This window comes from Patagioenas fasciata, chromosome 5 (genome assembly GCF_037038585.1).
Source record: "Patagioenas fasciata isolate bPatFas1 chromosome 5, bPatFas1.hap1, whole genome shotgun sequence".
In the NCBI taxonomy this organism is placed as follows: domain Eukaryota; kingdom Metazoa; phylum Chordata; class Aves; order Columbiformes; family Columbidae; genus Patagioenas; species Patagioenas fasciata.
The window spans coordinates 8,581,369-8,607,118 of record NC_092524.1 but is presented as its reverse complement, the minus strand read 5'-3'; the positions used below and the strand labels follow the sequence as shown (position 1 = coordinate 8,607,118).

Genomic DNA, 25,750 nt, shown 5'->3' with positions numbered 1-25,750 from the left:
TCTATTTCATGCTTCTGATAAAACTAAGTACTTAAGCATATACTTAATTTTCGAGCAACTTTCAAAAACTTCCACGCGACTTTTAATCACAAATCTCCCTGTGTATGTTTGAAAGTCCCAATTGCGCTGCCAAAGCAGAGCAAAAGCAGGGGTTTTAGAACAAATTTCCCCTCTAAATATAATCCTGAAGAAATTAAAGTGCCTTATCTTTTTTCTTTCAAGACTATAGTGTCAGTATTGCCAGAAAACATGGGGAACTAGGTTATGCTAAGGCTAATCAGATCTGACAATCTTTATGTTCCTACATAAAAGGTCTCTAAAATTTCATACACATTTTACAATAGGTCCATAACTTAGTTGATGCAGTTGTGATATATTTTCTAAGGGATTCAAATATACAGTTCTCTAATACATGCAGATTCTTGACCTCATTAGAAACTATTAAAGCAAACCCCAGAATAGTGTGTATCATCAGTAAACTCTCAAAAATTGCCTTGAGATTGCCAATTAGCTCATTTAAGAAACTTTTACTAATGAGAAAGGAGGTATGAACGCTAACAACTGGCATTCAAATGGGTTAGCAAGTGCCTTCTGGGAACACAACTAGAACATTTTAAAACATGAATTTTGCGGTACAGAAGACTCAAAGGTACTAAAAGCACAAAGCTGTTTGTTCTTGAACAAATAACATTATTTAGTGGCGATGTTTTGTAAATCACTTTTAAATACAATTTAACACAAATCCAAAATGTAAAGATGATCTTGAACAATGTAATCAACTGCATCTTTTTTTCTCATGGATTTTGGAAATGCTGTAATAATGTGAATGGAATATATGCAAAACAAAAAAGAGTGGAATAGACCTTCTCCTTAGAAACTTTGAAATCTTAGACTTACTCCTAAGTGATATTATTTTAAAAAAAGACAATTTTTGAGATTTTAATTGCTGTAACTTTAACACCACCAACAATGATACACAGCAGAAAAAGTTAGAAATAAAATCTTTTAAATTTTATGCTAACCTAGATTGCTTTAAAATCAATTTTATTTCATTATGGAAATATAATTATATTGATTCATTTAACAATAACCAAACCCCATGTTACTTTGTTATTCAAGGTTTTCCTCCAGCAGTGTACCATATTAGCCATGTTATTATTAATTCAAAAAATGAATCAAATAATGCTGTCATGTGTGTTGCAGCATATCAAGCCCATTTCCAGGTCTTTGTATGGAAATTTTAGCATAGACTTTGGAATTGGTTTGCTTGCAAACATCTGCAACATCTTTGAAGTTCATTAAATGCTTCATGTCTTTACAGAAAGTGCAGAAATGGTTCTTCTCTCTCCCCATGTAAGGATGTAGACTATATATTTAACAAGTAAATGCAGCAGTCAGCCTTTTATGGTTCAGCTACACAATGAAATCATTCCTCTATAGCCATATACCTACCTTCAAGCAGTTTATATCATGCCAGTGATCACTATCTCAAATACACTATGACAGGTTTACACAACACATCAGAAAAGACGCAGAAAAAGAAATGTGTATCAGGACCTTTCAGCACATTGGCACATGAACAAACAAACATCAGTATATTTAACAAAATGCAGATGGCTAGCATTAAAGCTTTGTGTGCAATGTTTTAAACATTTCCACTGTGGTACATGACACATAAGAAATATCCAAAGTAATGCCTCAGCCCTGCACTATACATACAGCACACATCTTAATCAAAGTTTCTACTGTTTCATTTATATCTCCAGGACAGATCGTGCAGACAGAGCAGGACTGCTCTGTACAGAGTTTTCAGTATCTTACCTTTTCAGTGCACCTGGAGCAGTTTATTCCTCCCTTACTGGAAAGCTGCACAAGGAAATGATGCCCCAGACCTTCCACAGCAAGGATGTAATATATACAGTTAAGTCAGCACCTTTTTTTCTTCATTGACCAGTGCAACCCTGGGAAATGGCCCATCAAGGGCAGTATCCCTCAGTCATTTAACTCTAGACCTACAGAAGTTCTTCTGATCAGAGCTTTTGCCTGTATTCTGAGCCAACGCTGCTTTTATATTTGCCATTAAAGTCTTTTTCATTTCTGTGCTTCAAGGGTAATTGCTGAAGTCGCACTGTGTGCAAAGACTGTGTCACAACCACCGCTTAAATTGCAGTCATGATTTATGCTCATAGGAAAACTTTGGTCTGAACTTTCCAGGAGATGGGATGCAAGATTATACCACCAGGCATGAGGGCCATTTCCAGAGGAAATGTACTTCAATATCCCTTTTTCTCTCATGGGCCAGCTGCTGCTGGTCCCTGATCACAGTAAGAACCAGAGCCCTCATGGTGCGAGGTGCAATGGCAAACACACTCTCTTATGATCCTTCACACCTCCACCACCCCTAAGGAAGAGGAATCTGCAAACTGTGCCATTGCTGGAGCAGGACTGGCATGATCGCCTCTTGTCAATGTGTGACCTTGTGCTTCAGAGAGCACCGGTAATGGAGCAGGTCCACCCAGCCACCCACCGTAGGCTAAGGCAGAAGCAGCATGTACACTCCCTTCTCATTTTTAAAAGAGGGAGAGGAATATTACTGGTGTGCCATCTTCAAGAGTCCATGAAGTGTTAATGAAACATTAGTGCTGTTATACAATACGACAGCTTCACAGTAGAGATGAGCAAGTTACGACTTTCTCTGTTAAAGGCACGGGAAGATCACCAATAACAGGTACACACATACATCCTTACAGATAACCCTGCAAGATTTACTGAAGTACATAGACAATATACTGGTTGTGTTATCTTATGCCTACTGCAATAGTTATATATAATGACAAAATAATAACACCACTGAACTTCGGAAGAGAATGAATTCAGATGCTAAATTCCTGGCTTAAGTCCACTCTCAGTATTACTAAAAAAAATTACTACCACTTTTTCTATCTATCTTACTTCGAAAATGACTCACAAGAACTTGCAATAGTCCCCTTATTTTTTTGTCTTTCCATTTCTTTCTAACCACATTGCAGTTTTACCAGATAACACACTTTAATAAATAACCATGGTTTATGTGAACTTTCTTCATAGCGTAGGAGGGACCAGCTGACCATACAGCAAACAGTTGGCTCATTTAGAATGGCGTCTTTGATTCCCTACAAACCCTGGACATCAACTTTCCTCCCAGATGAAGAACTACATCTAAAAACTCTTACCTGTTCTTAGGCTCAGCAAATGGAGATGAGACATCTGCATCTGGATCCAAAATGTGGTCAAGTTCTTTTTGGTTTTTTTCATACATCCTTTTTCTCTCTGTCAGCCCCTTGTTGTTATCAACCTGTGGGAAATCATAGTACCCTTTCCTCTTGGCTTTCAAGCGCAGCTTGTTGCGGTAATGTTCTATATCAGACTTCTGCTTCAAAGCCTTGTTCACCTAAAATGCAAGAAGACGTTTAAAGGCTGGTTCTGGGCTGGCTACTTCCAAACAGTATTGTTAGAGTGTGTTTGATACGCCGCATGTGTCATCTTACAGAGCGCTTCTTGTCCCACACCATGCCATCTGTAAGCAGCGAGGAACTGCAAGTGAACAGAGTCGCTGCATTTTTATGGCTTGGCAGATGGTTAAATAATTTTAGCCTAAAAGCTATGTACCATCACAACAGTGACTCAGATACACCCACTGAAGAAAAACACCAATGATGTTAGCCAGTTGGCATGACCCAACACCATGCTTGCTTTTGGGCAGCACAGGGAGAACTCACCGATGAAAACTCTTCTGTAGGGTCCCTAGAGTACAGAGACATTGCCCCTCACTACACAAAACCTTAAATAAGTCATCGCTGATGGCTGGAGAAGAATTACAGTGAAATATCATCATATATTCCTCTTATTTATATGCTTCCCTATAAATCTGTTACGAGCCCCTATCAGAGACAGGATGGTAAATAAACATGTTTGGCCTGACCTGGTACAGGTCAGGTCCCATGGATGCTCCTAAGTATTGAGAAAACTTCCCTCCTGCTTCAAATTGTCAGTTACATGGAAATGAGCGATTTAGTTGGGCTTTTTTCTTCCACAGTCAAATACTACAGTCGTCTCACAAACGTCAAGAGAGGCATGGACAAAAAGGCACACAGCACTCAGAGTGTTAGCCTGTTGACTTACAGAAAATGGATGCTGAAATCTAAATAAGCCTTTCTCCAAGTTTGGAAACTACGTGGCACATCAGGGCTTAAAATACAGGTATGAAATAGAGCACAACAGACTACACTAATCCAGGCCCATACCAGAAGCCTGATGACACTGTCTTTTACCGTGTCTCTGGCAGTAGCCTTCGCTCTTGCTTTTAAACAACACCAGGGAGATTCTGGCTGATCTTTAAATGACTTGCAGTGCAAGTTTGCAAACTCTCTGATTTGTCCCCATCATGTTTAACAACTGTATAAAAGCCTCAGTCCTCTGTACATGGATTGGTCTTGATTTAATCTACATGACAATATGAATACTGATACAAGTGTTGGAGCTAAAGTATAGGCTTTGGCCAGCACCTGGATCAGATGCTTTGTGCCATCCCACTTTGTTCCCAGGAAACAACTGGAGTGCAGACTGAGCAAAGCCATGGTCCTGTTGCATCCCTTCTTGCTCTGAATGACATGTGTTGCTCGGTATAGAAAGATCAGCGTGGCACCCAGGTGATCTATACATTTCCATGCTCAGCCACAGAATTCACGTAGACAAAGATCTTATTCTGCTCTCTGGATTCGTTACTTATTTTGTTAAAATGAATGCAACGGAACAATATTTGGAAGGTAGGAATATAGAAAAATCACCCCTCTGAAGTCCCATACATTTATAGCTGCATTGTGAAAGAGCAGATTTTAAATTCTCAGACCTCTGAACCCACAATGTTAAAGGGACTTTATATAGCATCAAAGTGAAAAGCTCCTACCAATCCTCAACTCTAACAGCCTTAAGATTCTTCCATCTGTGAATGTAGCCAAGGAAACTGCTGGAGACATTATCAGACAGTCCTTACCTCTCCATTAATGATGGCAGATTCCTGGCTCCTATCTGATGCAGCGTGAATAGCAGGTAGAGCCACGGGTTTGATAGCAATCAGCTGTACCGATCCAGAAGAGGTGTCGAAGGGGTCAATGGCAGATTTGGCAATGTTATCAAAGAGAATGCCTCCTTCCTCTTCATCACTTACAGCCACTAAAGCACATCAAACTTATTCAGCATAAAGACACAGATATTTGTACTGTATGTTCAAGGTGAAATTCAGCAAGCACATGCTTTAGGTTAATGATGTGCTTAGCACTCGAGGAGCAGACCTGGGAGACCTTTACACTGAAAAAAAATCCCATTAGATTAGATAATATTATCTATTCAAAGGATTATCTGGAACTCCCCCAAAGAAGCTTGATTTCCAATCTGCACTAATAACATGGGGAGGGGGTGGGAAAAGAGAGAGAGAAAATGAATGACAGAAAATGGTATGAAAATGACAATGGAAGTCAAAGTACATATTTTCCTAGGTTTCATGTGGAAAAGACGTTATACATACAAAGACACACGTGCCAAGGCATCGGTGGTTACACCTGATCTAACCCAAGACTGCAGATTTTTTGTCTCATACTGCAAGAGCATGAGCATTCTCAAAATCTGAAAAATAAAGCTACTGATTTTAGTAAAAGTTATTAATGCTAAAAATGCCATCTGTTAAAATGAAAGCATTACTGTTGTGTTTTAAAATATGCTTAAGAAACTGATGGTGTCCAAGTTTGTTATTTTTAATTTTCAAAGCAGTACCTCAAGTGACCGTAAAGTTAAACCATCAAGATTTCTTAAGACACAGAAGAAGGCTTCTGAAAATCTTTAAAAGTAAATGGCATGGTGAAGCATTGTTAGTTTTAGATTTCTATATAAATGGATAACTTTTTCACATATAGTTGGGTCCTTCCTTCCCCAGATTTTGTTTGTAAATCTGCATCACCTTGGCAGCTCTTGAATCTTAAACCTTTCATCCTCATTTTGGAATAAAAGAATGATTCTAAGCATGAGCACAAATTCTACAAAGAGATTCTTGCAAACATTTTTGAATAATTATGCTATTAGAGGGAAGAGTTTTTGCTCCGTCTCCTAACTGACAGGAGCAGAGATCCTCTGCTAAAGAACAAAGTGGCCTGCTCTAAATTTATTTCCTCTGAAAATACACTCTGTTTTAATATTTAATCACTGCACAAATTACAATGGACTTGTATAAATTAGACAGCCAGTGATTTTGTTAAGAAAATATTTGACAGTCGTAACATAAAATATGAACCCACTGAGTAACTTCACATCTTTCTGTCTGTACTCAGTGTGGACTGGAGCTGACACTACTTGAACTTTTGAGAAATATATGGGTTCAATCACTTTGTCATTAAATATTGTCCCTCTGGCTCCACAGAACTGTCCAAATATGACAGAGTCTTTAGTGGGTCTGAAATCCTCTCGTCCCTCCCGGGGTTGTTCAAACGCTCTGAACATGAATGCTCACCAGAGCAAGCGGATCACCAGCTTGGCTCGTTGAAATGAACTGCTGGGCTGCCACTGACGACTCTGCCACCAGGACATCACATCAGCAAAACCAGATGAACGAAGAGACACTTGCCTGTCACTGACAGCACTTGAACAGGAAGGCATTTACATTGCAACGAGGACAAAAGTGAACCACAGATATTCTTCCCTGGGGGCATTTTAAATCAGTTCAGCTCTCATGTAAGTCACCAGATGTGGTTCTGGAAGACAGGTGATTTCTGTAATTCACTGCTGAAACTTCCACACTACCCTAAAAAGGTGTTTTCGTTGTGACATGACTATCTCCAAGAGAGAAACAGTTTGTCTGAATTGTATTTTACACCAACAAAAATGGTCTCTCCTGATGATTAGAGCTCAGGTGAGCCTGGATAGTACCTCATCAGATGTCGAAGTACCAAGAAGCTGTGGAATCTCTTCTCCTTGGCTGCCTGTCTCAGCACTTGCCTGAGCTAGACATGCTCAAAAACCTTGCTAAGCATCAGCTTGCAAAACATCATTCTTTTCAAGTACCCTCTGTGTACCCTACTTCAAGCAGAAAGCACCAAGTAGTGCAGCTGCATTTCCATGCAAGTGTTTCGGAAGAGAGCTCAGCAGTGATCTCCAGGCACCCACAGAGAGCATGACTAGCTACAGATGTGTGGGTTGTCTCCTCAGACCTCATTTCAGGCTCAGAAACCTAGAGTTTTACTTAATTAAACAGAAAACCTCTGGTCCAAAGACTCATTAAATAAAAATTAAGGATAAAGAGAATCAGGAATCACAGATGACAGCTACTTCTGATGTGGTTCGTTAACGTGATGACATCTTCTGCATCTAGTGTAGTGCTATTGGCATGGAAATAACAGCCAAACGGGACTAGAAAATGGAAAGTCTATTCCACCTTAGCTTAGCATTTGTTCATTAGCTGGCATTTATTATATAAAAGTAGTTCTTCCATTGTCCTTTTTTTCACCAATGAGCAACGTAAAGAGTCTGTGATCTGCAGTTATTGGCATACTGCTACAGTTTGTATTGGCAGGAAACCATAAGTAAATACTGTGGGGATTTTATTATTTGATCCTATCCCTCTCTTTCTGAGAGAATTTACAGCAAGCGTTTATAACACAAACGAACCACAGCAACTTCTAAACCTTAAAAAAGAAACCAAAGAGAGCTCAGAGAAAAAGAGGAGTTCTGAAGTGTTTGTTTCTGCCATGTGTACCTGCCTGGGTCAGTCCACCCATCCAAATGCCTCAGCTGGGTGAGCAACTGAGAAGCATGGAAAACTGCCCAGATATTTTTTATAGTCACAATAAGTATATTTGCTCATTATAACTAGCAACACAGATTTAAAGCAATGCTTTTAATTTCTGTTTCCAAATGGATGCATACCAACATTATCATGGATTCAATGCTCTTCTGCTCTTTCTTGCACTGTCTGCATGCACATGTAGAAAGAATTAGAAGCTGAGAGGCAGAAAAGGGAAAAAAAAAAAAAACAACTTAATAATCTACTTAGCAGTAATTTCCCAACTCTGAAACATCTTGTGCTAGGTGTCTTATGCCACGTGATCCACTGAGATTGAATTACTCCTCCTAAGCTTCCTGTAACTGAAGTGCATGAAGATGGACCAAAAGCACTCATTTATTCAGGTTGAGTGCCAGTTGCAGTGAAGATCAGCATGGCACTGAGTTTTTGAAGAGCAGGATGATCACTGAAGCTTGATGGCCACATCACTGCAGCTATTATACAAGATTCCCTAGATTAAAGCTGCTTCAGGGATGTTGACCTCCAAGTTGGGTGCAGCTCTGCAGTATCTACCCACCTGTGCCACCAGTCTCCAGTCAGTGGAACAGGGGCTGTTGAACTGTAGCTCTGAACGGTTAAGAAACAATTAGCCGGGTGGAATATGCTGTTTTTATGAAGTTACTAATTTATATATTTAAAAAGGTTATACTTTTGTCAGCCTAAGATTTTGATATGAAGGCCACAGAAGATTTCTTCTCCCTCTCTCTTTCCCTCCACCTTGACTTTCCTCCCCTCTCCCAGATGAAAATACATTGGGAGGGAAAAAAGAAGGAGTGAAATACTTACTGGTGAAAAAAGAGTAAGGAAATTTAAATTACCTCTAACCTTACAGCAAATTACATTAAATGACTGGGGTAACCTTACAGCAAAATACCTGAAACAAAGATATGTGCTGTCCTGCTCAGAAGCAACCATTTGACCAGTTTTGGAAGTGTTCACAAACAGAATGGCATTGATGGAAAAAAAACACAAAGCCAAAACCTGGGAAACACTCACAAGCATGTAGATGTGCTCTGCCTTTTCTTAGGTCATTCAATGAAGACTTGAACATTTCTGAAGATTTATTTTATATGAAGGGAATGCAAACGTTATAACCCTGCCTGTAGTGTATACCTGTAGTTTGACGAAGAGTAAACTGTGTCATGGATCTGAAAGACTATCTTCTTAGAAAAGAGCCTGTGGATGAGTATTTCAAACAGAACTCCCGACTCCTGGATGTAAATTAATAACGGGGAAATAGTTTTCATTTTAGGGGAAGTCTCTATATAGAAAAAAAGAAAAAATTCTACATAATTTAAATAATTCCATATGTCAGCTGATTATCTCCAGAAAGGTATGGACAAGAGCTCTTAGCAATTAAGAAACATCTGCTTCTGAATGAGTTTATAAGCTTATAAAGTAAAATACAAGCAAATACATCAGTATCTGAACCTATTCAGGACTAAAATATCTCTCTATAAGATACTGCAGTTCAACAGAAAACACACACACTGTCACACACCCTTTCCAAAATACACCCAAACGTGAGACAGTGTGATTCTAAGTCCTTCATGAACAGCACAAATATTATATTTTCATAGAAGCAGACAGCTTACAGACTAATGAAAGAAGCTCATGATTCCTCCTGGATATTATTTTTTCATATCCGAAGCCTGTTAAATGCCAGGCCATGTCTCTGAGATGGTGCAGACCTGGGTTTGCCTGGGAGCCTGAAATAGGAGTCACCTGAGCAGGTTGTTTGAGATCTCTGATCTGACATTTGCAGTTTTTTTATGAAACTGTATACATGGGATGTCTACTCTTCTATTAGCTGCTTGTTGCATTCACTTTCTATGAACATTTTTGTCCTTATAAGCAGAAGCAAAGATATTTTTCCCTGTGGTTACTTCTCCTCCAATAATATCTGCTTCATCTATTTATCAAAGTCTTTCAAAAAGAGACCACGTATTTCATAATGTTTGTATGGAATCCATCAGACCTTTTTCTTGGCTGGCAATCCTATAATACCATCCTAGGCATGTTTAATAATTTAAAAAAAAAAAGAAAAGTGACAAGGATGATGACTATACAAAGAAGATAGGAAAGCATGAGAACTTACAGAGGAGCTGCTTCTTTAAGAAGATCACAATCTTTGAGCTTTAAAAAGCTTTGCAGAAATGGTTTTCTGTTCGCGTAATGTTGACGTACTAGTGAAAGATTACAACCATCCAGACTGCCACTGGATCTGATGGCATGAACATCAACACACTCTTCACACTGTTGCTTGGATGAGAACTGCTGTCAGACTCAATTGAGTTTCAGAGTAAAGCTCAACCAGAGGGGAAGGCAGACGTGAATTAAGAAATACTATTGCACGACCACCTGCACATCCCAGTTCCTTCACAGGTTGGCTGCAACAGGGACCTTAGCAATATAGGATGAGGTATTTTCTTGCCACAAGAAAAGCAGTCAAAAAGATTTTCTCAACAAAAAAAGGCCGAGCAGAAAGTATTTTCTATCTATTCTGTGCAAGTTCTACCATGGCTGTGAATACAGCATCTGAGTGTCCCCACTCATGCAGCACAGGCAGCTTGGAGGTTCTTTTCTCCCATTCACTCTGTGGGAAAAGAGGCAGTGGAGCATTGTCACCTTTTGCTTTTGCAGGAGTGTGAAGAGGCCCAGAAACACGGCTCAGAATGTCACAAAATAGGATACAATACTTGGCTTCCTCTTGCAAACCAAAACCAGTGGAGAAAGCAGTGGGAAATGGTATTGGCTACGCCTGAGGAAATAAAGGGTTCACTGTCACCAGGAGGATGCAGGCAGGGTCACAGCGCTCTCTATATTTAAATGAAACACACAAAAAAAGACAGTGGGAAAAAATAGAAACAGTAGGGGGAAATATCAGGCTATGTCACACAAGCTGAAATCTTTAGGGAAAAAATAAAAATAAAAAAAAAAAAAATCAACATATAGAGCTTCTGAGAGGCTCAAGAAGAATACTAACTGGTGCCAGTATGAGTGATCCCAGCTGAACAAGTGAATTTTGTTAAATGTCAGGAAATTACTCCTGAAAAACCTAGGAGTTTACTGTGAGGGTGTCAAGAGTGACACTATTTCTGGGGCAAATGAAGCTCATGCTTCAGGATGGGGGAATGAATGATGAAAAGAATAGACGCGTCTCTACACCAGAAATTCTTCCTAGCATTCTGATTTCTCAGCCTTTCAGAGACACGAGCATCATGAAAGGGAATCCTCTCAATATCTGTGCATATGCTCTAATGCAGCTGGAAAGAGAAAGGCACATACCTCTGGAGCAGGGAGATCTGTCTCAAGTAGCCATGGAACCTCTGGAATCAACAGAGAGCCTGCCTGGTTGGGTTACATTAGGAATCCAATTTTAAAGGACCAAAATGTAGCAAGATGAAGCCCTTCCCACCGTGAACTGTATTTCATCCCCATCACAGAAAAGGCAGATGAAAGGTGGTGGATGTTTTCTAGGGCACACCAGATCCTCCAGCTACCCCTGTGTCAAAGCAGACGGCTACATCGCTGCTACTGGATTCATTTGCTGCTGCCATATTTCATTTGAGTCACTACAGACAACTGCTCAGAAATTCAGAAAAGCTGTCTCTGACGCTGAGCTGCCACATCAGACAGTGTGAACACTGGTGGCCCACGCTTTTGTAGAACAAAGGAGGCAGTGTATCGTAGCTTGGCTGAGTTATATCAAAAAATTCCTTTTATTTTAGTTAAGCCAATAATACAGCCAAGTTTTCCTCCCCAGTACTTTCTTCTGCAGACACCTGATTTTCAGATATCTCTACAAAGAACAGATGGAAATAAAATAATTAAAAATTTATGACAGTTTCTGCCTGGACAGAGAAAATCATAGTGTCAGAGTCTAATATTTTAAAAAGGAGTGCGGTCCTTGACTGAAGGACTTCCAAAAAGTTACATCTATTTTTAAAGACAATATCCAAATGCTTGAAAGATGAGAAGTGTTCCAGCTGGGATTCCTAGGCAGAGGAAAGGAAGGTTTCTTACACAAGTTCGACTCTTTGCAAATATTCACCTGTGATGTCTGTCCTTTCGGGATGATGAAGTTCAAGCACAAAACTGGGTTCAACTATATGAGTTGTTCTCAGCCCCAAAGTTATGGAGCAAGTATGGAGACGTGTGTTTTGTTAAGAACAGCTAGTAAATGAAAGCTTTTGTTTTTCTCAAAACAAACAAGAACTCATGCCCTGTTGAAGATGCTAATAGGAAGGTTGTAAGATCAAGTACTTAAAGATTACAGAAGAAAAAAATTTAAAAAAAAAAAATTACTTGATAACTTTTACTGCCTTCATTTTGTGAGGAGCTGGTGAAAGGAAACCTGGTATTGTAGGCTACTGGCTATTATAGTTCTTTAAGTTATTGTGCATTCAGTCATTCACTTCTCTCTGAATGATATGAAGCCTGATAAAATGATAGATGAAAGTGCTAATATCCTGTTGTTCTTTTCCACACTCATACAAATCCATCTCGGAAATTGCCAGTACCTCTGCTGGCCGATTCATTCATCTCTCAGTCCTCTAACATGTACGATTGGGCACTTTTTTTAAAAGGTTTTAATACTCACTTTCCCCACCCCACCACCAAGTGTCCAAAGTAAATGAAAACGCAACTCAACTTTTAGAAAGGAAACTTCCAAATAAAATACTAATAAATGTTTTCCAAGAAAAGCAAAAGGAAAAAAATTAAATTATCTTACCAAAATTTATCACTATAGTAATCCAAATAGATATTTTATTTGTGTTTTCTGTAGAAATAACGTTCGGCTTAAGAGTTCTCCAGATCCTCCAAAACATCAGGTCCTTAAGCCAGGCCTGTCAGTCTATGCTGGTTTCACGTTGTTCACTCTCAGCCCCGACACACTCCATTTGGAGTCAATTTTGATACAAGCCATATAGACTTTATGTACTGAGGTAACATCCAGTGCTGTCATTTTCCCGTGTAACTAAATGTCAGCAAGAAATAGAATCTAAAATTGGTCTGTAACTATGGCAACTAATGAGCCATTCTAACTTGGAGTCCCCAAATCAAACATGTGACCATCAAGGGATTCATTCCAGTTCTAAGATACTGCTTTTCAGAGAAAATATGCTGCTGGTTTTTCTGACATGCGCATTAGAGGTGTCAGCCTAGAGATAGGCTAGAGAGCTGGAGCAGGTTCAGACAAACAACAAGAAGAAAAGCAGCTTCTTTCTTAAACTGGAAGGAAAACACAGCCAAGACGTTCAATTGATGCTAATCATGCTGGATAAAGACAAAACCCTGCAAAAAGAACAAAATATCTCAGATAACAATAGTGTTTGTAATAGCGCTGGGGAGCTAAGCGTATGCTCTGTGATGAAAAGTAATGAGTGCCATGATTTTTGCTATTTTAATTTCAACTTCAATAGGCATTTGAGATCACACAACTGAAAAGTTAAAACCACATCTGCACGTGCCTAGAAAAATAAATGTGAGGCCAGCTCCATAATTCTGGTAAGGCAGAGGCCATTTCATTTCCCATGGCCACATATTCCATCTCAGGAGCTGTTCTGAAAGGGTCGTGTCAGGAAACTCTCTTGAAGATATCTTAAAAGATGCACATACAGCTAAGAAGTCTCCATCTCTTTACTAGGGAATGATGTATTTATTCCCTTTCATATCTGTGCCCGGAGAGTGCCAGGTGACTCTTCATAGGACCACGGTATTTGAGTGTTGTTCCTCTAGAAGTAGCTGAAGCCTCTGCCAGAAGGAGGGCTCTGCAGACAAGACGTCGCATGCACAGGTCCCTTCAAAGCCAGAACAGTCAGATGGAAACAGCCCATCTATTTCACATTTTCTATATATGCTATACTATTACTTTTTAAACAGACAAATCCAGCTTTCGCTTTCTGTCACAGAAGCTCAAGATCTTGCTGCCAGGAACAAACGACAAGGAACCTTACTATGAATGGATTATACACCAAAGATGTTTTCTTATAAATCATTATTTAGTTCCTTTGCTGCTCCTAATAAGGATCACTTTGACCACGTTAAATAACAACACTGACCATGTTAAATAATAAATTTATTCAAGCTTTTTTTCAGAAGCGAGAAGGTAAAATAAACACGTAAATAAAGCAGTTATTAGTTTTCTACATCATTTGAAAAGTGCCTAGTTATTGTTATGAAATAAAGTTGAAGATAGAATTATAATGAAAATGAGATTTAAAATAAAGGGTCAGTATTCCCTTATACTACATGGAAAGGTTTCTTTAAGTAGCATGGATATGCTTTAGAAACACACTACAGTCTAAAACAGATGAGATGTCAGGTGTTAGTCAATTTCTTAACAAAGAAACTGGAAGTTCTTGCCCATTTTCTTTGAAGATTTAAAACCTAATAAAACAAAACAATACCTTCACTAAATTATTTTGCCTACATGTATAAACATCACCTGACACTGTTTTTGAATATTGACCTTCCTGGGTAGGGAAGAAAAAAAAACAACATAAATTACAGCTTTTAACACTGGAAACCATAAATGTTGTTGTCTCAGAGAATGAGCTACATTTGAAACAGTGAAAAAAATAATTATGACCTTTGAAACATAGAACAATGAAATATTATTATGCTGTCTATAAGAAAAAAATGCCTCTTTGAGCAAGATTAGCCAGAATACTTATTATTATGGGTCTGAAGTAATCAGAAAAGTCACAGGTCTGTCAGAGGAAGGCAGTACAGGTGACAAACTCATAACAAAAGAAAATTAACAACTTGACTTCTCTGTGTGAATTTGCAAATGTGAATAAATCTCTATGAAGCTGATTTTAAAATTAAGTGCTGCAGTTATATCAATTATACGGTCACCACAAGATGTGGTGCATTATAGCACATGAATGGAAAGAACAGAGGGAACTTAAAAAACATAGTACGATTTTGCTGTACAAAACAGGCCACCTCTGGTGCTTTTTATCTGTTTCTATATCACTCTGTATTCCTGCTAAAGCAGCAAAGCCTTTGTGTGACACTTTAGTATTAGGCATCATGATCATCAAGAGATGCCACGATGTGATACCAGGATTGCCATCAGAATGCTCCAGAGAGATTACTCAGGTGATTTACTGGAGGAAGAAGAAGAGATCAACACTAGGATTTTCTCTTTACCCAGGTCCTTCCATCCACACTCACATTTGTAACAAAGAAGAATTATGGGCTTGCGTACACGACGAAAAATCCGATGACAGCACGTACAATTTAATTACCTCCCTTTAGAGGGAAGTGATCAAATGGTTCAGCCAACGTATTTTCTATTCACATGTAAAATATAGCTATAGAAGCAAAGCTATAACTCAGGAGAAATAAGGAGAGAGACAGACAAAACAAAGCAAGGAAGAAAGCGGATTGCATTCTACTCTCTTCAGATGTTCCTGGTACATCTCAAGTCACAAGGTCACCACCACCAACCAAGGACTGGTAAAAAACATTTAGTGTAACATCCCATGTCCATCAGAAAAAGCTGTCAGTGGTTGTTAATAACAAAAAGGTATGATGAGGATGATAAGAGATGAAAAGTTAAAGCTCTGATGTCTCTCATTTTCTGAAATTAATTTCTACCTAATTAATTCATCTTCATCATATCTGGGCCAGCTTGGCAACAGCAGTAATGGAAATTAATATCTTAGGGCTCTACACAAAAAAAAAAAAAAAGAAAAACCACCTTAAAAAATTACTTCAGTGGTAATGGAAACTAATATCTTAGGGTTCTACACAGAAAAAGAAAAAGCTGTAAACCCTGTCCGCCTACTACACAGCATCATGGCTTCATTACTTTACTAGTACTGAAAAAGAAAAAAAAAAAAAAAAGAAGAAAAAAGAAAGAAACTTTACAAAGGCCCACACAAAGTGTAAACATCACACTGTTCTGTGCAAGGTTGAGAAACGGTTGCAGCAATAAAGGGAAAATAAAAAAGCTACAAACAGAAAATGCCCAAGTACTGCTGAAGGCATAGGAAGATGGTGCCTGAGTGGGTGCAGCTACAGGGGAGACCACAAGCAGTTTTCACCAAGAAACACTTCTCACCATTTCTTTTCCTTCCTTCGTCTTTTGTCACCTTTTGCGGTGCCATTACTTTCTGGAGGGAGCTCCGGTCAGAGCTGGGCTTTCCCGACCCGTTGCTGATGATGGAGCCATTCTGACTCGGGGACCGGCTGCAAGTAACCATAGCAACAAGGGAGGCTGTGAGCTCTTCCTGATAAACCTCCTTTCAAGGTTATTCCATTCACACAGTTTGCATCACTGAGTTTTCAAGTCTGATTTTGTACCAAAAGGAGACATAATATCAACTGCACACAGAAACACAGTAAGGGCAGGAACAGGGTGATGGTAGGAGAACACAACTTCTCAATTAGCTCAGGGCTGATGGGCATCTTAGCAGCATGGAAAGCAAACAACATCAAAATGCACAACCCCCACAATGACAGAAGCAGCACTGCAAAGGACAAAAAATCCTGTTATCCATTCAGTGTCATTTATACAGCTAAAATAAAGCAGCCCTTTGTTTTTATATATATGGCTAAAGTAATTCCTTTATTATTTACCCTGCATTTACACTCAATCGTTTTGTCAGCCACAATGCAAAATTAACTCATCACAATGTGATGAGAAAATTCTCCTTTTCCATTTTGCCCATAACCTGGCTTAACCAGCACCATTATTTGCTGAAACTCTTAAGGAAATGCTTGTTTTACTCAACCATTGCATATCCTTGCCCTGAAACTGGTCCCTGAGAGAGGAGGGCAGAGTAGAACCCCTGTGAGTGTTCAGCCCCAACAAGGAGCAATAAATAGATGAGCAGTGTAACTCCAGGCTGCACTGGGAGCAAGCTCTTATTTTTGCAGTGGGTAAATTACTCAAATCCTGATGCATAAGTTGGGAAAAACAGGCCAAAGTAGAAAGCGTTAAATTTGGTGCTACTCCACATCCAGACATGGTGTCACGTTTCTACATGTGAAACTTGTCACAATGGGAATGCAAACTATCTACAGGACCTGTATAGTTACTTATGCACCTGTCTGCAAGCTATCAATAAATTGTCATGGCCAACAATGCCATAATGTAAAGAGCTTACATCAGAGGGAGAAAGGGGAAAAAACCAAAAAAATACTTAGTCACAAGGACTTCCATTTACAGAAAACAAAAATCAAATCAAGTTCTATTCCTGTCACAATGGCTTTATATCCAGAAACCAATACTGAAGCAAAACAACTGTAAAAAGCATCCCAAAAGTTATTGCAAATACTATATTTCAAGTTTGAAACATTCATTTACCTCCAGTTTTGACCATTCTGTCTGGTATAAGCAGAAAGCATCTACTGTGGTCAAAACAGGAAGGGACAAGTTATAAGAAACGTAATTCTTATGGACTCTATTTTGAAGACAGCCTAGGTGGAAATATATATAACTTGAGATGACCTCTTTCCAGTTACAGAACTTTAGGAGAACTCAGCATGCAACCCAGCTCAGCTCAGCCCATTCTGGGGATCTTCCTGTGAAACTCTATTGAGAATAAATATTCTTGAAAAGTAGCATTTCTCTTCTATAAACCTGTCTGTCACTGCTAATGAATAATCTTAGCCCAGTAAAAAATTCATGCAGGGACAGACAAACACCTGAAGGAAATATGTTCCACTTGCGAACAAGGAAAAGAAGCAAGCATGGATAACTTGCACCGCGATTTCTGCTGCCTCTAATCTAAATATTCATCCTTTTAAGTGGTCATCGTATTATTAACTGTGAAGTTTCCACCAGTGGTAATATCAGAGAAGATATTCTGATCAATTACCAGACACTTCATAGCAGTCTGATTTAAATCGACCTTTCCAGGCTGCAAAGTAGCCTGGACGAAAGAACAAATACATAAAGGTCAAGAAATATTTCTTCATCTTCAGAAGCTATTAAATTCCATCCCCAGGCACAGCTCCTGGTAATGAAAAAGACTAAAATTCTGCATGTTCTCACTTACTCAAGTAATCACCCTGAAGGAGGCAAAACTAACTCTTAGTTATTTGCATAGAAAGGCACCAAGGTTCAAGACATTTGATAATAAGAATAATTTTCCTGTGAATTTGTGGATGAAGTTGGTTTACCGACATTTGTTTAAAACTGCACAGATTAAACAGAGGGAGATTTCTGCACTCATTCAAATGACTGAGTGAAGTGCTTCATCGCTTTTGTTAGAGGATTAATTAATACAGCTGGTTTACATTTTTTGTGTGTATTTACACATGGCTTTCGGGATGCTTCAAAACATTTTAAAGAACAGTTCCAGCAAAGACTTAACCTGTGGTAGCCCAGCACCAGCAACCACAGCCGGTGTCGTGGTCATCTTCCATTTGTCATTTCATCCGAGGATGCAAGACTCCACAAGGGAAAAATGTTGTTTGGTTCACACAGACTATATAACTCGATTCCAATTTTTCAAGTGATTTATGGTGTGAACAACACATTGCTGACAGTAAAGGGCATAGTAACAGCTTATGCCCAAAGCCAGCAAAGAAATCTCAGGAATCAGGGGAGTTTTCAGCTGACTTCTCTGTCTATTGGTACTCCCTGCGGACAGCTCTCTCTGTATTGCAGGTGATTTACTACACAACCAGAGAAGAATGCCAAACCAGACACCAGCTCAGAATCCTCCTGTTTCCAGTTTTCTGTAGGGAAAACCTCAACTTTTGTCCAATGGAGAGGTCTATCCCCATGAAGAGCAGCAGCACCAGGTCCTCCAGCCCTGTGCCATGTGGGGTGACACCTTCCAGTGCGGGACCTCCTGTGGCTGCAGATCCCTCCGGTGCATCCTGTCACTGCCTACAGCAATATTGTGCAGAGTTTTCCAAGCTTTCCCACCACTCCAAAGGGGCAAATATCAGTGTGCATTGACAAGTACAAGATGAGGTGACTCAACTATGAACATCTGATTTTCTATAGAATTTATCTGCACTACTCAGATACTTAACTTTTATGCCATCAAGTTCCTTCAGCAAGCAAGGACTGAACTAGACAGTGAGCCAGACTCTGAGCTAGGCCATTGAACTAGACAACGGCTGTTATCTCTATTCAGGCTGTTAACTGAACAGTTTTATTTTCCTCTGTTCCCTTCAGTATCATTCTTTAGCAATAAAGAATTAATGATCTTCCACTCTAAATTAATTTCAAGGAGAATGGATCAAGGAAAAATGGACTTGACACATGCAAAACAGCTAGGATGAAAGGATAATCTGCTTTCCTTGCCTGAGATGAACAAGAGAAGAAATAGTGACATTCAGATATTCTGATGATCATTGAGGGTAATAGACTTGAGGTAAAAATCTCCTAATGGGAAAGGTAGCAAAGAACAGATTGTTTGAAGAGGCTGTGATCATCCCACCACCGGAAGAGTTCAAAAAAAGGTAGATAAAGTTGAGTTAGTGGTGTATTTGACCCTGCAGTGGAGAAGAGGAAGGGCCAGATAGCTTCCTGGGGACCTTCTCATCAGTGATCCTACAACCCTGTAGACTTGTTATGAAGAAACTGCAAACCAGAGACACTTTACCCTAGACACTGATGTCATCTCGTCTATTCTTACACTCTCGAACATTTTGTCCTGCTGTAGACACATTGGATCTAGAGGTTTTCTATAATACAGTGTATGTTTATGGTTTTCCCTTCTACTAATGAAGACATTGGGTCCAATTCTGGAGTGACAGTCTATAGGTGGAGCTTCCAGTGGCTGAGGTTCCACCTTTTGATTCATTTGAGAAGTGATCAGTGTTCATGCTCCAGATCCCACATTTCATTTGGGTTCATCCCTTGTAACAAAACCAGCATTCATAGGAGAGCCACTTCCCTTTTACTTCCTCTACGCATGTGCAATCTGTGAAGTCTTCACTTTATCTTGTATTTTGCAGCAATCTTACACAGCCAGTGCAGATGAGTGTTATGCCAAGAACATATCATGGAGGAACCATCTGCCACATGCAGAGCCAGGGTGCCAAACCTTACAGGTTTTTCCTAAGCAACCAGCAGCACGTACCCCATTGCACCCCTTTGTGGAAACATGTCAGTCCATACCTTTTCCTTGTTTCATTGGACTGGGCAGTTTTGATGGTGCTCCCATCCTGAGTAATTTCTCTCTCCTGGGAAGCAGGAGCATCTCTAACTGGAAGTGGAAGTACAACAGTCTCCTGAGTTACGGGTAAAACCTCATCTTCAGCTCCCTGCTGACCTAAGTGTTGCTTGGCATAGTCAAAGCCTTGTACTGGCTGCAAAAAAAAGCAAGAGAAAAAAAATATATATATTTCCAGCATGTGTCATATGTTAATATAAAATTTCCGCTTCAATAGAAAATTTTCCACTACCCCTTAACTTCTTTAATTACATAAACAACGGGTTAAAAAATATGCAAATTGCCATTTGAACGCCCAACAAAGCAATTTTCTGATGAGCTCTCCATTCCACATATTTTAAACATGATTAGTTAGTATAATGTTGATCTTGGCTAACCTTTCTTACTCTGCCATAGCACCCCCAGAAATTCCTTTAATGGACAATGAATATATGGAAGAATAAAATAGGAGGAAGAAAAATAAGCCCGTACAGAAAACAGAAATCTTTCTATATAAGAAAAGTCTTGTCTTTCTGAAGAGGGTGGTGGGAGTAATTTATTCCAAATCAAGAAAAAGCAAAAGAGGCACACATAAAAGTTTCATGGGCGATATTTTCCAGAAAAATATCTTTTTCAGATCAGTGAAATTTTATTTCCCCTGGCTTGCCAGTTGCCTACTGGGAAGGTTGTTATTGACTTCACTTGTTTCTCTCAGGAAGTGGCATTTGCAAGATCCTTGCAGCAAGGCAGCCCAGGGCTGTGTGCCTGGGCTCTCCTGCCCCCAAGTCTGCACACGCTTTCCCTGCTGCCTCTGCAAGGAACAAGCAGAACTGACACATGGCTTCTGGGTAAAGCACCCACCGAAAGGTTGATTCTCTTAACAGAAAACTAAAGTATTTAAGTAAAACTTCAGTTTACTAACTGAATTTTTCCATTGAAAATAAATTTTTAAAAAAAGAAAAATTTATCACTTTCAGAAATTCTTGACCACGTCTGGAAAAAGAAATAAAATATATAACACAAAAAATGTTCTTGCTACACTAAATTGAATTAATTGACCAAAAACTGGAAAGATGCTCTTCCTGAAGTAGAATGACTATTAGCAGAATGCTAAAAAAAGCACCATAAAACACACCACAGGTGATTTTAACCCTCAAGCATACTTCAGGAATCACATCATAGTTAGACAGGTAGTACCTGAATAGTCTCTCTTGGGTTCCTGTCATGTTGCCATTGAATATTTTAGTTCCAGAAGAAAAACAGCTGGATGAAAAAAAATTTGCTGATGGCACAGGAAAAGGATGAGATCTGCAAAAAACATTTTCTCTTGTTCTGTCTCTTCTTAAATCTGGGTTATAGCTATAAATATAAATAAATTTCATAGGCAATCTCAGCCTGAAAAAAAAAAAAGGGGGGCTGTCTTCTATTTTTTAAACCAAACGAAAACATGCTTTTTGTTTATGGGGATGTACATTGCATTCCTAATCTCCTGTTTGAACTGAGGCTGATGATTTGTAATGTGCTCATATACTTCAGTATTCCTCTGGTAAGTGCATTAAGGAGACATTAACTGGGCTAATGCTGATTTGGGAGAGCAGGCGTCTCTGCACATTACCACAATAGAACTTGCAATACATCAGAAAAATGCCAATTCACCATCACTACCCTATGGCAAGTCATGACGATATCGCCCTGACAGAGCCTTCTGCTTGCCCTCCTCCCAAGGCAGGGTACCACAAAAGCATCCACCACATTAGCTGTAAAGGGAGGAAATTAAGAAAGGGAAGGGAATGAAGAAAGGGGAAACAGAAGCTCTGAGGAGGACAGCTAGGAAGAACTACTGCACACCATCCTAGACAGTAATATTTTCAACCAAAATAATATTTTCCAACCTTTTTATCTATATTAACTGTTAGTCAAGACCATGCTAATTATTCTGCAAAAAAGGCAACAAAAGGGAATAGCTAATTAAATCAGTTATTTCTCCCTCCATGTCTTTGAAAGAGAAGTTACAACTTATACTTCATACCTTATTTAAAAAAAAAAAAATAATAATAATAAAAAACAAACAAAACTAAACTTGAAGCAGCAAAACATGAGAATTTCTACAGAAATCTGCAGAGTCCCAGCCTGGATCTGCCAATGGAAGACAAAGGAGAAAATGAAGAATTATTTTAATCTGAGTTGTACTTACCACCATGTCTAGTAACAAATTGCATTAAATAAGAGCTGAAAAAGCCATCCTCATCAGCAGACATGTTGCGTTAAATAAAATTTGATCTTGGAACCCTGCTCTGTAAAAGCCCACAGGAGCAGATGGCTTTACCACCCCTGAAGGGAACTGGCAAGACTAAATCATGATCAGGCACTGCTGAAGCACTGCAGGCAGAGATGTCCAATACGGCCACAATACTCAGAAAGACCGAGGGACTGAGATTTGAATGTTGCTTAGGAAATAATAAATGAATTATGAGACCATTAAATTACATTATCTGGCAAAGGGCAGACTGAATCCAGGGAGTTGTTTCTGGGACGTTTTTCCTTGTAATGATCACGAAAAAAAGGATGATCAGCCCCTCCCCTCTACATATATACCCAGCTACACAGTTTCTCTAATCTTCTGGTTTTTTTCCTGTCCTTTATCAAATTGATAGAGGTTGTTTTCTCATGGCCTGCATTATTTGCTTTTGTTTCTGGGTCTTAGACTGTAGATCTTATCTCTGTTTACCTAAAGCTTATTCTTTCCTGCTCTAAAAGAAAGGTGACAAATCAGATTACAGCCTTAAAAAAAGCATGCTGTGAATTAGAAAGCAAGGGAGGTAAAAGCTAACATCTACCCAAAACCTCAAAGTAAAAACAGTTGCTCAAAATAAAAACAGCATTGAAAGAACATTAAAATAAATTCCCATCAGAATTTCACCAATTCAAATTTATACTTCTTTTAATTTGACAACTGGAGAGCCAATTGAAAAAACATGGTAACAGTCCCTTTGACCTGCAACTCAGTCTAGATGTCCCTGACTGCTAAGGCAATTCAGTTCCTAAGAAAGATACTACAAACTGCACTCCATATGAGAGGTCATTTTTTAAACTTCATTTATTTAGCCTTCAGTCTACTGCAACAATAGAAGTCATTCCTAAATTACCAATCACAGGCAGCAATCCTGCTGTTCTGCTACATCACTTCCCCCAGCTACAGAAGGATATTTAACGCTAAACGTTCCGTTCATTCATTACCCCTCCGTGCTGCATTCACGCATCCGATGCTGCTGGCGGGGGACGCGGCAGCAGCTCCTGCTCCCCTGGGAGCCATCGGGCTGCAGCAAGGAACAGGCAGCTCCACTCCAACAGCCCCTTGGAATAGGACTTTTGAAATCCAGACACATAAAACGGCACCACTGAAAACAAAACCGTCTGAAACCCAAGGTTGCGGGTATCCCGTAATAGTCTCTTTTCCACTCTATACAGTTTGTTGGGTATTCAGAAGGTATCAAAAAGCTGCTCCGGTGATTGAACAACAAATCTCAGATGCACAGAAACAAAATATTGAAGCTGCTGCTTAAACTAAAAAAATCACTCTGCTGTGACTCCACTTACAGAACAGATTCAGCATTAATCAAGCAGTCTCAGGCACTTTTCTAAGCCAGGACATATAATATAGTAATTTTAAATACGATATAGATATGTGTTCATCAGCTATTTGTATTGCCAAACTGTATGACAAGTAGCAATTACAGTTTTAGTAATTACCACTATTCCTGATATTTCTTAAACTGGATTTAAAAATAAAACTGTTCCTTTCAAAATGACCTTATTTCATTCTCTTCCCAAAATTCATGTCTTAGTCTTATTCTAAGTAAAGACATTGAAATCAGGAATGATAAAACCAGTTTATTCCCAATCCTGCTGCAGAATTTATCTTCCACAGTCCATATACCAGCGTATACCCTAAACTAAACCTGGCTGAACCATTTTGATGGAGCCATCATTGTGAAACTAAGCAGAAATCAATTGAGCTTTCATTTTAAATGCTTCATTTTTTTATATAATGAATTCAATTAAATTTTATGGAGTCTCAAAATATACCAAAAAGGGCAAATGCACTCTAGAAGTGAACTGGTGCATTCCAGCTGCAAATGTGAGCAAGTCTGCAGGAAAATCTCCTGAAACAAGTGTAGTGCAGATGCTTGGAACTCAGCACCAATTGTTTTGCTCTGCAGATGCAGCTCTTGTCTGACCACATGGATCGCTGATGCGAATATAATCCCACTGAATAGATTTCAACCTGACCACATATTTTACAGTCTGATTGAAACTGGTTTCTCAGGAGAAGTAAAAATTCAACTTGATCTTCCTTTTTGGAATGATAATTATGGATTAAAACACTACAATACTTTCAAGTTTATTTCCTGTGCTGTAGCTTCAACCAGCAGTGTTGTGGGGCTTTTTTCAAATAGCAACTTTCTTCAGCTGTAAAGTATCCCATAACAAAGTCCAGCTCAAAACAATGCACAAATTTAGTCTCATTTTGTCCCTTAGCTAGAATTAAGATTACATACAAGAAGAATCAAATGGTGCATAGTATTTGCAACAGCCCAGAATAAAGCATGATTTGCACTTCAGAGGTTCCAATATATGGTATCAGTGCAGTGGTATTAATTTGTGTTTGTGTTTGTTATTCTGCTTGTTTCTCTTTTGCAAATAATAGTAGATAAATAGATGAGCATACTGGAAACAAAATGGAAATGTCTTTTTCGCATCATTTTTGATACAAATGTCTTTTTTCCAGCTGGCACCAGCTGCACCCATCTGCAACTAACCTCAGATGAGGAGAAAAGAGCTGTCATATGCAGCATGCCTTCCTTCAACTCTCTCTCCAATCTACATTTTTCAGCAGAAGCAACAGAGCTGAAATCACAATAATCCTGCTGTCTGCAGCATTAAGAAATGAAAGAAAAAAATGTATCATTTCAATCCCATGCCAATGGAGAAGAACAAAGCCAGCTAGAAGGGCGAAGGAACAGTATGACTTACACATGGGTTCTAAAGCCTAAAAACTCTTAACTTAGGGTGGCCCTGTTTAAGAGCCATTTCATAGCAGCATTGGGAAGGCAGATGATACCAGAAAGTCAGCAAAAAGACTCCTTAACACTGTTTTGAAAGTGTTGAAAAGCCAGCACTTTTATTGCAGAGCGCTGGATGCTCGTTCTTCTAATCGTGTGCGCACATGACTCGCACTTCTTGGAGTTTATTACACACACCAATTGCACATTTGTGTATTTCTACCAGTTAGTTCATGCGTTAAACATAAATTATTTACATAATCCCACCCTTTGCCAAAAGTCCATATTTGGTATTCAAGGGTCTTCATCAGAGGTCTCTAGTGGCCCCTGATGATCTTTGCAGCCTGGTTGGCTTCTTGACCTAATTTCTTGAGCATGCATGTTTTCTTTTTGTGCTACTACACAGCAAAAGTCATGTAGCTCTTTCTTCATTTAGAGGAACATTTCGTTTTCCCAGCTTGCAAACCAAGGACATCCCTCTTTACCTCATGTCCAGTCTCTATATAGATATTGTTTCTCTATTAAGTTCCTGTTACATTAGGCCTAGTCTTGTTACATTAGGCCTAGGGGTTTCTAAAAGACTTTTGTTCCTCTTATCACAGACTTTTTTCACTATGGAGACACATCAGTATTCTGTGGCATTTTTCTGTTAGAGACAGAGAAGGAAACTGGAAACATTTGATTTG

General features: G+C 39.1%; 1 protein-coding gene across 5 annotated transcripts in view; it reads right to left on the bottom strand.

Annotated features, from left to right (window-relative positions):
* The window catches only part of KIAA1549L (KIAA1549 like), a 136,913-nt gene that overhangs the window by 34,506 nt on the left and 76,657 nt on the right, over positions 1-25,750 (bottom strand). For all 5 annotated transcript variants that reach the window (XM_071808855.1, XM_065839883.2, XM_065839885.2 and 2 more), the window contains 4 exons: positions 19,968-20,158; positions 15,945-16,072; positions 5,033-5,211; positions 3,213-3,430 (listed from right to left, as the gene is read on the bottom strand). In XM_071808855.1, the coding sequence (XP_071664956.1) occupies positions 3,213-3,430; positions 5,033-5,211; positions 15,945-16,072; positions 19,968-20,158 (716 nt within the window). The remainder of the gene's footprint in view (positions 1-3,212; positions 3,431-5,032; positions 5,212-15,944; positions 16,073-19,967; positions 20,159-25,750) is intronic.